This window comes from Saccostrea cucullata, unplaced genomic scaffold, assembly GCF_032062105.1.
Source record: "Saccostrea cucullata isolate Sc308-1 unplaced genomic scaffold, CSIRO_AGI_Scuc_v1 ctg12293, whole genome shotgun sequence".
Taxonomy (NCBI): domain Eukaryota; kingdom Metazoa; phylum Mollusca; class Bivalvia; order Ostreida; family Ostreidae; genus Saccostrea; species Saccostrea cuccullata.
This window is the reverse complement of record NW_026922221.1, coordinates 1-15,394: the sequence shown is the minus strand read 5'-3', so window position 1 is coordinate 15,394 and position 15,394 is coordinate 1. Positions and strand designations below refer to the sequence as shown.

The 15,394-nt window shown below is 33.1% G+C and overlaps 1 protein-coding gene across 1 annotated transcript; it reads right to left on the bottom strand.

Annotated features, from left to right (window-relative positions):
- Positions 1-557: 557 nt before the first annotated feature.
- On the bottom strand, positions 558-14,050 carry LOC134261410 (fibroleukin-like). The gene is made up of 4 exons (XM_062743855.1): positions 13,885-14,050; positions 3,066-3,344; positions 2,827-2,966; positions 558-724 (listed from the first exon to the last, which is right to left on the bottom strand). Exons 1-4 carry the CDS (start codon positions 14,048-14,050, stop codon positions 713-715), a joined length of 597 nt encoding a protein of 198 aa, XP_062599839.1. The 3' UTR covers positions 558-712.
- Positions 14,051-15,394: the final 1,344 nt, after the last annotated feature.

Below are 15,394 nucleotides of genomic sequence, written 5' to 3'. Positions count from 1 at the left end.
TGTTTTAGCAAAAATGCCATAAGGACCCTTTTGTCATGGACGCAATCATATGATTTGTTATTTTGACTATATAAGAATATATTAATGAGTCTCAACAGAAATGAAAAATTGATTGATTGTATGTATGTAGTTTAGCGTCCCTCCCGAAAATTGTTCATGCATATGATGACGCCACGACTTTTCGGTTGAGAGCTACAAATTTTGTTCTATAATACATGTTATACACAGTCAAATAATGATGATTTTTTTTGTGCCAGCACGTACAGGACCTCCGTTTATACTATCTAATTCGAAAGACCAGTCTGCTTGTGATTTTGTTCAATACTTTTAGCAATTTAATACTTGTTGGCTTATATAGTATGGATTCTCGATTTTCAAATTACAAGGAAAAATTCACTTTCAAATCATCGATATTCACACATTACTCCCCCCCCCCCATTATTAACTAACAATAGGACTGATTCTCAGAGAAAGATTTGTCTATCTGTCACGTTAAGAAATAAAACTCTCTCTCTCTCTTTCTTCTTTTCGATTGCCACACATTTTTTTAGCCTAACCAGTGCCCCGGTAGCTGGTCCTCCAAGAAAAAGTCTGTATTTGTTGATTTCGTCACCAACAGAGAACTGATTGTATAATTCATAGAGCTTTGTCCCATTGGTCAGTGTCATGGAGACGTAGAGGGGGGAGTTCCTTCTTTTAGTAAGTTGATGTATTACGTCATTTCCTTAAATATTTTATCGTCGTGTAATATATAAAGAATTAATAAAGCAGAACATATTAATTTTATGTTGTCATAGAAATCAACATACGATTGTGAAGGTATGTAGACAGTTATGGAATGGGTACTATATAAATGGTGCCTGTTTTGGAGGGTAACAGTTGAAATTGGCACACGAAGGAAAACCATTGACGCGTCGGTTGACAATGGTTTTCCGAGGGGTGTCAATTTCAACTGTTACCCTTCAAAACATGCATCATTTATTTTATTATACTGAATGTCTTCTTGATTTACTATGTCAGCAATACAAATCGTCGATCGCCTTTTCGTTCACGTTTAGAAAGCTTTCAAACTCCCCGCTACTTCGAAAAAAAATTACTGACCTCTTTATCGTTTATTTGATACTTTTAGTCTACGAGTCCTTAATCATCTAAAGTTTCGTTATTTCTGCACTTGCAGAACATGTTTCGTCTGTAGTTTGTTGTTTTCAAGTAAGCTTCATCGGCAGCAAGCTTTTATTGACTTCAACTTTATTCCGGTTCTTTCAAATGCGCAACTGACGTTTTGAGAATTCTACGGTGAACCATGCGCGCACAATTTCCAAGCATGTAGATTTACCGTTGTGTTACCCGTTGTCACGTGTGTTGCTAAGGCCGAGGGTAATAGAACAGATTGTTAACTGCGTCTAAATCAATCAAATTTTAGTATTTAACATGAAAGTATAATAAAATGGAAAAAGCAAATTCATGGTTCCCCGAGGGAGGGAAATATTTCTGCATCTGGAACTCTAACCATCGGGGAGCCGTAAATTTGCAATGTCCTCTGTAGCCTTTCAATAAATGATATAATTTACCTATCCAGTAGGATCCATTCGGATTGCCAAACCCATTCTTGTAGTCGGACCACATTCTGTCGAAACTCACGGAACTGATGATTTATGCATTATGTCGGGTTTATAAAAGAAAGTAGTGAAGTGTTTTTTTTTTTTTTTTTATATATACATTTTACTGTGAACATTGTTTCAAATACGTTATTCATTAAAAAGTCCTTCAATTTTAGCTTATTCTTTCAATTAAATTGCAAGTAAATTTCAAACTGAGCTAAAATTAAAAAAAAATGGTTGCCCTCTCCCGACTTGGTCTGAATTTAAAAAAAAATAAATTCGATTTCAATGTTTATTTTCAAAATGATATTTTCCATAGTACATGTAGAAAATAATTGCTTATTTGGGGCCAAAATAACAGTTTTGAGTAGGGCCGGTATAGCTAGTTCGTCCGGAGTAGACAGCCAAAATATTCTTTAAACATTATCCAATGATTTTGTTTTATAAATTATTCTTCATATGAAAATCTACTTAAATCTTTCGAATCTCAACAATTATTTAAGTTTTGCATCTTTATTCATGATATAGTACACATGTTTTTCTACTTTGTGATGAAAAAATATTTACTGTCACAATGTTATTAGCTTCTTGTAAGTTAGGATAAAAAAAAAACTCTCGTCAGTTTGTTTTGAGTATGAATATTAAATATCAGTTTTAAAAAATAATTTATTAAGGAATCACTGTCTAGTTAGTATAGTATGCCAGGGTATCAACAAAAGTGAGAGACATAGGATAATTTGCATAACGGGCGAAGCCCGTTATGCATAAATTATCTCATATTTCCCACTATTGTTGATGTCCCGGGCATACTATACTAACTAGACAGTGATTCCTTATATTTCCATTTCATTGTAAAATAAAATTGTAGATTTAGACTTTAAAAATGCAGACATAGATTTCAATTACACGAGAATTCCCATCCCAGTTTTAATAGGCCTCGCCGTACACAACGGCAGCCGCACGAGATTAGCGTCAGACTCAGAGACAGATGTGCACGAGATTTGCATGCATACTAGGCCTCTATAGCTCCTGACCTATCGACCTGCCTAATTTACATTCCAGCAGAATTATCAGGAAATCAACTCCGCTTACTTTCAAAGGGTTATCATAGAGAAAAAATTTAGAAATGGAAATATTAAAAGATATATTATAGTACCTGAAATTGATGGGAGAGAGAGAGAGAGAGTGAGAGAGAGAGAGAGATTATAGAAAAAAGAGATCTTACTGTCCAACCTCCTCCTTCAGTCTCCATGTCACAGTACACGCGGGCTCTGGTCTCGTTACCAAAAGGGTTTATGTTATATACTCCAGACTGTCTGTGTCCAAGTAGATAGTGAACTCTACAATCCCTTGTTAGTTTTAAATCTGAAAGAGAGTATAAATATTAAGATCCAGATAGTCATTATTATATACAGAGCGAGAGAGAAAGGATGAAAGAAAGTGAAGGAGAAAAAGATCAATTACCTGTTTCCATGGTTTTCCCCTCCGACCTTGTAAGAGACTGTTGGATATGCGTCCGCTGTAAAGTGTTGTTCTGCTTTAAGGTATCGATCTCCCTTTTAATAGCTTCCACGGTCTGCTGTAAAGAGTTGTTTTGCTTTAAGGTATCGATCTCCCTTTTAGGAGCTTCCACGGTCTGCTGTAAAGTGTTGTTTTGCTTTATAGTATTGATCTCCCTTTTTAGAGATTCCAAGGTCTGCTGTAAAGAGTCTTTCGATCTTCTGCGATAAAGAGTTGTCTTGCCTAAGGGTTGCAACCTCTCTTTTTAACGTTGCTATCGTTTGCAGCATAGTGGTGACCGTTGTTTCAGTGACTTCCAAGTTTCTCTAAAAAGAGCTGACGTCATTCACTGCTGCCCTGACGTCATTGACCATGGATACCCGGATGAGGGTCTCCTGGTTGACGAGCTGACGGACGACGTCGATTTCCTTTACATCACGTAGAGTCGATCATAAGTACCACTTAACAAGGAATCTGACATGGCTTCGGAAATTGTTATCAGAATCGTTCATAGAATGGCAAACTTCATGGTTTTGACGTACAGATTAAATGCTAGTGCTAACGTAAGGTATCCCTTTGTCACTAGAAGACAACACACGGCGGTATATATAAGAACGGTTGGGGATTTCCCTAAACTAACCACGAGACATCACAATCAATTTTAAAGTAGATATTACTAACCTACAAGTAATGACGCATATATGAAGTCGTTTTTGATGTTTTCTTCTTACATCGGAGATATTACTTAACAGACCGGGTCAAAAGTGATTGAAACTAATTTGATTTTTTCCATGCGTATTTGAAATGACACTTAAAATGTAAAGTGAATGTTATCTATTGTTTATCTGGTTGTGTGATTTTTATATGAAAGAAAGACTTGTATGGCCTATGTTATTGTATAGGTATTAATTTTATTTTTATTATCCCTTTTGTAGAAAATTTTATTTGTTATTTTTCTGAAAAGAGCATTCTTCTATAAACCTGTAAAACCATATTTCATTTTGTCGTTTGAAATGTCTTTTTCTGAAACAACATTTGAAATATTCCCCCGCAGATATTGCAGACGGGCGTTTATCAAAGATTACACAATTATGGACTCTTTTGGTGCTAAATATGGTTTGTTATTCACCAGAAAAATATTCACATTGACAGAGGCGAAGCCTCATAAGAAAATACACTCACACGCACACCCTCCCTTATGGACTAACATAAGGAACTTTTGAAAATATTTGATATTTATATATATTATATTTGAAATTATAAACAAGACCTACTGTGAGCACTGAGCTCACTTGATGAAAAATTAAGAAATTGCGAAACTGATGAGAAAAAGACACCAAATTCATAATCCACTACTTCCATGTGTTATAATTTGAGGGGAAATGAGGCCTGGTAAAGCGTTCAGGAACATTTTGTATAAGAACCCTAAACAGTGATTCATGAATGTAAATTTTCTGCATAATCCTGAGATAAAATGCCTAAAAATGGGATATTGTCATATGCCTTTTTTATGATTTTATCCCTTATAACCAGTAGTTTTTAACAAACATATTATACTGAAAGGAAAAAGAAACGCATATTTTACTTTTAAATTAAATTGAAACTATTATTTCGAAAATGTTTTCCAGTATTGTTATCAAACATTTTAATTCATCTTTAATCTACAAGTTACCAAAATATTGTGTGACTTTGACTGATAATTCCTGAGTTATTGAAATTGATATGTCGATACCCCCAAAATTAAAATAAAAATTCTCATCATCTCCCTTGCACATTGGTAACAGCCTTGATTTTCCTGTGCATTGAGTTCACCAGAGCATTTATCTTTCTCATTTGATTATTATTCAAATCTTCCGACAATAGTCTTAATGGTTGATAGAAGCTGTATTATTCCAAAGCCAACAAATCCCCCCGCCAAATGAGTGCCACGAATTTTCATTTTAGGATAGAATTTACAGAATCCAGCTGGTTTGGTACACGTGAATGTTTGTGAGAAAGTCTCGACATGCACTGGCTACATTTTCCCAGTGTGAACATGCTAAAAACATTACGCACACGACGTGTACGTGCTCGCGTGAGAGTAAAATTGACGTAAAAGTTGCCAAGCTCGCAGACCAAATTAGAGCAGAGAATTTCTGTCAATTTTAGGGTGAAAATATTGGTATGATAGTTTGCTGTATAAATATCAGTTTCAGTGATAATACCTTGACAACAACCGAGGTGACATGATGAAAAGCCCTGTCTTGATGTGACGTTGTTACGCGTCAACGTCACCGCCATGGTTGGTTGGAAACCTTTTAATTTACTCTCTGACAACTGAAAAACCCTTTCTTGTTGAAAAGTTTAAAACAAACTGCACAGCAACATCTTGTTGCCTTTTCATTCACTTACGCAATTCAATTACTGGAACCATTGTAACTTCCGTCAGCCATACCATAATTGTACGAAATTTATACTGATTTCAAATGCGGAAAACGATGTCTATCACTCCAATGCATCAATTAGCACCACAAAATGTGATCATAAAATTGTCATCATCAACATGCACGTGTTTTTGGCTTTTTATCATTTCCCCTACGTGACGCCATACATTTCATGGTTGAGTAATTTTGAGCAGCAATTTTAGTGCACAATAATCAAAATACACATTTGACCAATTTCATAATTTTTGGCCTTATAGTCAAATATATTTCGCTATTATGCTATTATGCGTTTCTTTTTCCTTTCAGTATATTTTGTAATTAAAGCATCAGTTTTTGAAAATAAAACATAAAATAAAAAAAGGACAATCATAAAATATATACCATCATGAGACTCTACTTTTCTCGATAAAAGTAGTCATTCATTAAGTAGATGACTTAAAACACCCAAGACGGTTTGATACTTATAATTTAACACAAAAAAAAGATATTCGTTTGAACCTAATATTTTAAGGACCCGATTGCACGGCGTCACGTGATTACGTCATTTGGTGAATAAAAAACGAGTGTTTGCTGTTACTATTTCCGGAATAAGGAACGCCAAATGTTTGCGCTCATGACAAAAGGGGTTTATTTTTTTTTAAAGTAGAGAAAGTATAAGATATTAAAGATTGTTACGATGCACTGAAAGTGTTGGTAAGCGTTGATCATATTTTTTTTTTATCTACGTGCATATTTTACGATTTGACACGTCTGTCTATTGTATATCTCTGAACATTGAAATCTATTTCAATAAAAATGAATTTTATTTATATCTTGAGGTTTATATCTTCATTTAAAAATTAGAATTTTATTTAAGATTGTTGTTTATCATAGGATCTACATCTATATATAGATGATTTCCAATAAGAGATTCAGAAGGCGTGATTTACTGGATACATGTATAAATATTGATGTACGAAGGCGATTTTGATAAACGTGTTAAGGCGAATACCACTTATGCCTAGAAGACACATCTTTAAAAAAATATCGCAGAGAATTTTCTTTTCTCCCATAAGATCTTTAGCATTTTCAGCAGTGACGTCGACTGTGTAAACATTCAATCATCGTCGCACATATATTGTAAACGATTGTTGTTAAATGTTTTATGCGTCGTATTGAAACACAACACACTTCTTCTGAAAGAATACCAGGGAAGATATGTACATAAATAAATAAAAGAAACATGTGAACTCATCATGCTTATGGGAATACATTTGAAAAATGTTTTTTTTTAATCACATGGACATGAAAATAGATGTTTCACTCCAGCATATATCATAAAGCGACGGAAAGTTATTTCAATCAATGATTATTTTTGAATCAATACAGTAGATCTATAGTTTTGACGTCAATTGTGTCATTATGACGTCACAATGGAGATAGCGATCATCCATGTACAGGAGAAAATGAAGTGTAATTTCTTGAAAAGAATCGAAGGAAAACTATTTGTAAATGTGAATATTTAGAATTACTATAATCTGGCCAATAAGTTAATTTATTGATGAATACATTTAATTCATAAAAAATATATAATGCAGTTACAAGTACAATGTAGAATTACCTCTTTTCATTCACTGTGTTCAAATGTCTGACCCCCCCCCAATTCCAGGTCACTAAGAAGAAACATCACTGAGTTTTCGAAGCATGAATAATAAGGCCTTTGAGGACTGTGCACTGGTTTATAATATATTATTTATTGATACTGATATAGTAACAAAATGAATGTTTTGGAGATGAAAAACTGAGTTTGAAAAAAGAAGTTATTTTCGACACCACTGTTGGTGATAAGTAAATCATTGTGCATAAAATGAACATCAGCTGCCAAATTTTCAGAGAAAAAGTATTTATTTATCTATACATATGGCCTTTTATTGTCTTTAAACAGATTATGCATATTTAAGGTCCAACAACCATCATACATGTACATGTATGAAAATCTGTGTAATCTTTTAATATTCTAGGAAAGGGGGGGGGGGTACTGAAATGCGTGTAGCTTCAAAATTAATCTGATTACCTTAGTTTATATTTTACCATAAGTCGCTTATAATGACTAGTACAGCATAGATTAGTTTTGGGAAAATTCATTGGGTAATTTTTTGTCTACATGTTAAAAACTGCTATTGAGGAAAAAAATATTACTGCAAATTTACAATTAATTCTTCCCAAAAAAACAATGGCATTATTACATTTATCAATAGTTTCCGAAACAATTTTTATTTTCAATAAATATAAAGCATATTATTAAATATCTGCAGGAAAATATTTAATTTACTTCAATTTTGATGCGTGTATGGCATTATAAAACATTCACCTCATAAATATCAAAAGATTAAAAAAGTGTTGGTTACCATGGCAATTATAACTTCCTTAGAAGCCTGATGACCATGCTTGATACTTTGATATAATGGTATCATTGACATTAGGAACGTTATATGTAAAAATGAGAAAAATTCATTGGGCAGAATTTTTTCACGGACCCGTGCAATCCTTTCCTTAACACACTTTATTATTACAAGTGTTTTTTTTTTCTCCCCTTACTAATGATAAAGAAAAAATGAAACACTTCAAAACATCTTCCATCATTAGGAGTAAAGCTCTGTCATAATGAGAGTCTACTATATGGTAAAACCATGGAATATCAAGGACAAAACATTATCATTTATATAAAATACGTAGTGAGATACAATTATTATAAATGCATCTAATTAGATTGTCTATTAAAGTTTATTACCCAAACATCCCAAGTTTTCTGTGAATTGAAAGATGGATTTTAAGAAATTGTAATTCATGAATCAATTTTACTTAAAATTTGCAACTTTAATTCTGATCACAAGTATATGAAAATAAAATTTTCTATTTCCACTCTCAAATGGAAATGAAATCTTTTTAACAGATAACAAATATTATCTCTTTAATTGAACATTTTATTCAGTTTTACTGTCGTAAGTTTTGGATGATTTTAGTTTTTTATTTAAAACCTGAAATTCCACATTATCATTTACATTTTTTTTAACTCTATCATAAATCAAGGAATCAGAAATCAAACTTTGAGATATCATACATCTGTGGAAATCATCAGAAACAACCCATTGCCATAGTTTATAACTCTGAGTTCAATGAAATATTGCCATTGAATCTTACATTAATGAGTTTGTTACATATTCCATCTCACTACATTCCGCCTTTTTTATTTGGATGAACAAAATAAGAACCATTCCTGTTCCCATTTAAAACCACCTTATTTATTGTCTCTTGTTAGACATGTTTACTATCATACAAACAGAAAAGAACGGCGGTAAGGATGGCGATTAAATATATCTCAATGTATTTATATTAAATTCATCTAATATCTACGACAACGGTTTGTTTATTTTTCTTTTTTTGCTGAAATTTTTGAATGAATATAATACTGATGAAACAGGCATTCTGAGAGTATTGGATAAACAATACCTGTCCCCTACCGGGTTCACCTTTTATTTTCAGGAAGTCGTTTAATAATATGCAAAAGATATGTCCAAGGTAAAACTGCTTGATTCTGAGGTTGGGAATGTTTTTAACCTAATAAGATAATCCACATAAAGACGGAAATTCAACTTATTCAAGATCTTTTTTCTCGCTTAGTATTTTCCATTTAGCGCAGAACGAATGCGATGTTATTAAACAATGATAAAAAAAATCAAAATGCCATAAATCAGTCCAAAATCAATGAAGTCGTTTAATAATATGCAAAAGTTATGTCCAAGGTAAAACTGCTTGATTCTGAGGTTGGGAATGTTTTTAACCTAATAAGATAATCCACATTAAGAGGAAATTCAACTTATTCAACATTTTTTTTTCTCGCTTAATATTTTCCATTTAGCGCAGAATGAATGCGATGTTATTAAACAATGATAAAAAAATCAAAATGCCATAAATCTGTCTAAAATCAATGAAGCAAAACAAAATTCAAACTTGATCTGTAACTAACCAAGATACACTGACATATCAAAATTTAGCTCAATAGGGTTAGGGTTACGGTAAACTCTGCAAGCGTTTGGAGAAAAAGTGCAGAAAACCAAGTAGAACAGACTGACAGACAGACGGAGACACACAGACAGATGGACAGACGTACGGAGAGACACAGAGGAAACCTATAGTCCCCTCCAGCTTCACCAGCAGGGGACTAATAATACTGCCAAGTTCGTTACCTAATAAGCCTCTCTCACTTGCTCCAGTGGACGTAATTTGGAATACTTTGATATTTATTACACTGAAAAGTTTGTTACATAATCGTACCATTTTCCACTTTTCCATCTTGAATGCTTACTATGCGGCAACTGTACAAACAGATAAGGACCTGATTGGCAATTAAAAAGATTTAAATTAATTAAAATTAATTTTGTCTTAAACTTATTCCATGCTACAAAACTTATTTCTGCATGAAATAAACATCCAAAGATCTACCATTGATAAAACACGCAATAATTTCCGTTGAAAAATGGAAGAAAAAAAATTGTACGAGTCATCCCTCTCCTCCTTAATAATGTAACTCTGCACACGTGTTTACTATAACGTGCAAATCAGCAATAAAATTGTTTATCTTTCAACATGGTGTTTCTTTTTAAATTTGATATGCATCATCTCTAATCGTGTACTTTTCACTATAAAGAGTCTTCAGTAATGAATGGCTTTTAGAGTCGACATGAAAATAAATTTGATGAAATATTTTCATACTCATGGTTCATATATAAAATCAAGTTAAGAAGATGCGGTATGCATTATTCAGTGTGTAAATAATAAGCCAAAAATGAGTATGAAAAACGCCAACCAGCATTCGAGTCAATGACGGATTGTATTTGCTGACAAGTCCATTGAATTGACAATGATAATAAATTAAGAACTTTCGTGAAGATGAATTTTAGCGAAAATTTTGATATTCGTGTTTTGTTACATCAATTAACTTCTCTTTATATATCTTCTTACATCAACCTGTCTTTCAATAGATTGCCTCGTTTGAATAATGAAACATGAAAATAAAAAACGTTTTTCAAGATCAAAAGGCCATATAAAATACAAATAGGAGAGGAACAAATTAAAATTTCCACGACATGAATGTTTTTTTTTCTTTTTTAACTTTTTGCTGGCATCTTGGTATGAGAAAAACATCTATTTTCCGTATAACATATAGCTATACGTGAAGTCACCTGATCCCACCTCTGATGTTCGGGGGTCTGTGTTAGATCTGCTCCTATTTTGTATTGTTTTGTGGACTTTGATATTGAATACTGTTCGTTATCTCCAAATCCTTCCTACTTCCTACTTAGGTCGGATACCTAATGACCCTTTTTCTTGCTCTGGTGAACATGATTTGAACAAACATAACTTAAAAATCTTCAAAGATGTCATGTTTGCATAATACAATTATGATTATTAACTATACAAACAAAATTAAAATATCAGATCTTGATACTGTAGCTGTGCCGTCTGTGAAAATATTTTTTATCGAAGACCTACAGATCTGCAGCTAGAAAAGTAATAAAAAGTCATAAGTTACTTTGTAACAGATATGGGCGCTAAATCAGATCATGTCAATTATATCAAGAAGGTTATTTAAAGTGTGACTTCTCTGCGAATATTCGTTTTAATATCTTAAAGCAAAAAAATCTTGTAAAAAGAACCCATGCAGAAATGAATTTCAAATCTACCTTCATTTTATAAATAATGCATTCTACGTACTGACTAATTGAGATTTCAACTATTGGTCGACTGCAAAGAAAATAGAGGAGTATTCAACTAGCGGTCAACTGCAAAAAATATATAGGAGCATTGAGCAGTGCTCCACTGTATGCAAATGAGTTGAATTCTCCCTCATTTGCATGGCAAAAATTCAACTAGTGGTTAATTGAAATTGAGGGTCAGTTAATACTTCGATTGAATTTTAATAGTGTTTTTTTTGGTATAGGACATGTTGTGAACTAAAACTGACTCTCCCTATTAACTCTGTTTCGGTATACATAAATATGTTTTTGTTATGGAAAAGTTATGGAATATCAACAACATACATTTCATTTCCACATAAAAACAGAAATAAATCACACAATGTCCGAAAATAGGGATGTCATCATTTACGCACTGAGTTGTTCACGAAATTTCTGGTGATTTTCCCGAACATGACAAGGAGCAGTGATAATGAGAGTGGTATGGAGGCGATGCTTACTCCTCCATGACATCAGATCCCATCTCCATGTTTAAGAGGTCAGTATTTGCTGAGCTCCCATCTTGTATTGTTAAATTCACTTTTGAGCTCTAACACTGTATCATAAATTATACTGGAACATGTATCGCAATCTTACGATGCATGATTTATTCATGGGATTAAATCTTTATTTAGACATTCTCAAGGATGTTCTATTTTAAAGTACAAGTACTGAAGTAAATGTGTTGCATACTTACTATGGTAAACAAATATGATGTACAGAGAAAAGATAAATGAAATCGTCTGCAAAAATTACAAACTTTCTTTTTAAATCATTGATATAAAACAAAAAACGATTCAAGGAAAAATATACATATATACTTCTCATTGTTTCTTACGAATTGTATAAATATTTAATTACATAGAGTAAATTAATATTTTATACCAACGTATCAAGAGACCACACAATAGCATCATATAATCTGTATATTACAAATCGTGATACACAAGTAGCAAAACGAAAAGCGTACCTTGAAAACTTCCTACTCTTGATATGATAGGAAACAAAACAAAAAAATATCATTCTCCAACAATTTTTACACGGAAAATAAATAAAATATATAAATGTGCTATTTTTGGTCTTCATCTGTTCTAAAATCATTGTGAAAACATTAATTTATTAGATAGGAAAGTTTCGGTTTTCTACTTCCTGTATATTCCTTTGTTTATTAAGGAATCACTGCCTGGGTAGGAGGCTATGCCAGGGAATCAACAATAGTGGGAAAGATGGGATAATTTGCATAACAGGCGAAGTGCAGTGTATGTACGAATTAGTAGGGGATGGATTTTAATTTTTGGAGAAAGCGGGATAACTCTGTTAATATATTTGGACTCCTCTGACCGGAAGTTGTGAATTCCTAATTTTATCATCACTTTTAAAACATTTTAACTGTTCAAAAATATACTATGTCTAAAAAACACTTTATTTCTAGCTTGGTATGCATTGACAATTATAATCCTGAAGACATTCGTTTTTTATAAATTTTATTTAAAACATAAATACGGATTTCTGGTAAAAGGGGCCACAGATACATTCGTTCCTCAATAGTGCAGACGACAGCACCGCCTATTGGGAAATTCTGACCAATCAAATGCCGTTTTACTTGTTAGCGCGAACTATAAATAAATCTAAACGTCTAAAACGAAAGTTGGAAGGGCCTGATTACTAATGGATCTGATTTTTAGTAAAAAACAATTACTACACATTATCCTTGGAAATTTTTTTTCATTTTGATTAAAGTATAATCAACAACGAGATTTTGCGCTTTAAACAACACGACGCCATTTTACAGGACGCCATATTGGCGACAAGAATCTCAGTTCCATAGGTAATGAAAATGACAAATTTTTTCAATAGATTTCTTTTATTTTTCATATACATACGTGTTACCTATAAGGGGAGCTTCGCCTCCGACCCCGGGGCAGGAGAGGGCTTGCCCTCATAAAAACAAAATAAGTTACATTGAATAGTTAAATTCTAAAAGTGATTATCCATTAAATGTGAATGTAAATTGTTGTGAACGTTCTTAAAGCACGTGCCTCCGGGACAGAAACGAGCTTGTGGGGCCTCACTTTTGCACGTGATGTATTTATGTTTATCGTAAGGATGTGAACACTCCTGTTAACGGGTACTTTTCACATATCGTGGGTGGTATGAGGTAAACATTAGTTTCGTCATATTTATCTCCACTTAAACAATAATTTTGGCCTGGTTCCACTCCATTGTAAATAGATATGTGGCATTAATCGTTTGAGTTCGATAACAGTTTTTGTCTTCATTTGTAATTTTGGCACATAAAATGGTATGGTCGGAATTCCGTTTCATTTGACAATTTAATTTCAAACTCTAAGTTTCCGTCTGGATAACCAGGTCTACCAGTACAGTTAAAATAATATTTTTTTCTCCGAAAAGTTCCTCAATTTTTGCAAGATGGGTTTACCTTGAGGTGCAAGTGTAACTATGGTTTCCATACCCCGGGGGTTGTGTGTTGTCTATCTACAGGTATAGTGTCCCTCGTCCTGGCACTGGAAGGTGGTGAACCTCACGTTGATCTCCCACCCCACCGATGTTGGGTTTGGCCCTCACCTTTCTCCATTAAATCTGACGAACCCTGCCATTGGGATTGACACGAATAACAGGCACGTTGTTTCGAACAACATAAAAAATTCCCCCATTCTTCAACATTTCTGAGATCACACATAATTTCCACATTCTTGGTTCCAATTTCTTTACGAGTAGATGTTGCAAACATGGCGCTTTCACAGTTACGTCCAAAATGGGATCTTTACATGTAATTTTAAAACCAATGATATTTGGCATGACCCACCATTTTGACATGGTTTAGTCAGACACTCATTGACCTGTCTTGCAATGTTTGTCGGTCCATCCTGGTTTACAATTACACACGTAAGATCCCGGCTATTGAGCAAACCCCATGGCTGCGGGAACTCTATACATTCGTCAACATCTTCTCCACAGGTCTGACCCGTCCACCCCTCCGTGCATTGACACATGAAAATCCCCCATTGTTCTGACACACACCACCGTTCTCACATGGATTGTTCATTACACTCGTGTACATCTTTTTTACGGTTGCTTTCAAATCTTCGTGGGTGTTGGTTTCATTTTTCTTTAGGATGTTAACAATCTCATCAAATTCCTCTTGAATTTTCTTTTGACTAAAATAATCCAGAATTTTTTTGTTTTAAGGAGTCAATATGTTCGCGTTCTCCTTTCTTATGGAGTCAATCTTTTTGTTCAATGTCTGTATCGTCTGATCATTACAGACGCAATCATTCTTTTATTAGATAAATTGGCTGTAAGCTATCAACACAAACGAAGAAGACGAAAACGAAAGAAATTGCCCAAACTGCTACCATGGTTTTCTATACGCTGTCTGAAAAAAACTTCCCAAAAAATCCGTAGTTTATATATCATTACAGCGGGAAGTAAAAAAATCCCGAAATTTCACTTAGCAATACTTAAATATTCAGCAGCGAATTTTATTCTACAATCAAGAAATAATACAAAATTCAGAATACATAGGTCATAGGTCAAATTAAAGGGAAAGCTGTTTGTGAATAGCATTATAAAACATTAGTTTGTATATACCAGTTTAAAAACTAAAAAAATGTTTTTTTTTAAAAAAGATATTTTTAATTGATAGATATGAAAAAATGCAATACTTAACATGACTTTGTATATATATCTATATTCATTTCTTTAATCTGTTAAACGTACAATTAATACACTTTTAGAATTTTTAATGCTTATTTAATATTAGTATTAATTACTAATAAATGTTTATAACTAATACTTTATCCTTCAATAGAAATTAAAGTATGATGTTCACTAATTAATTACCTTGTTAATTGATATTGATTCAAAAGGTACAATGCTGCTTTTGTATCAAACAATTAAAACATACAGCAATTGTATAAGGTATACAAAAATAAAGACCATATCTCATTTTAAAGGTCCATACAGAAAAGGAGCGGGGCAAACAGGGATTTACATATGTACATACTGTTCAACTTCCCCAAAACTTTTTTAAGAACATTTTTTTTATCTTTGCGTTTTAAATAATTTCCATGGG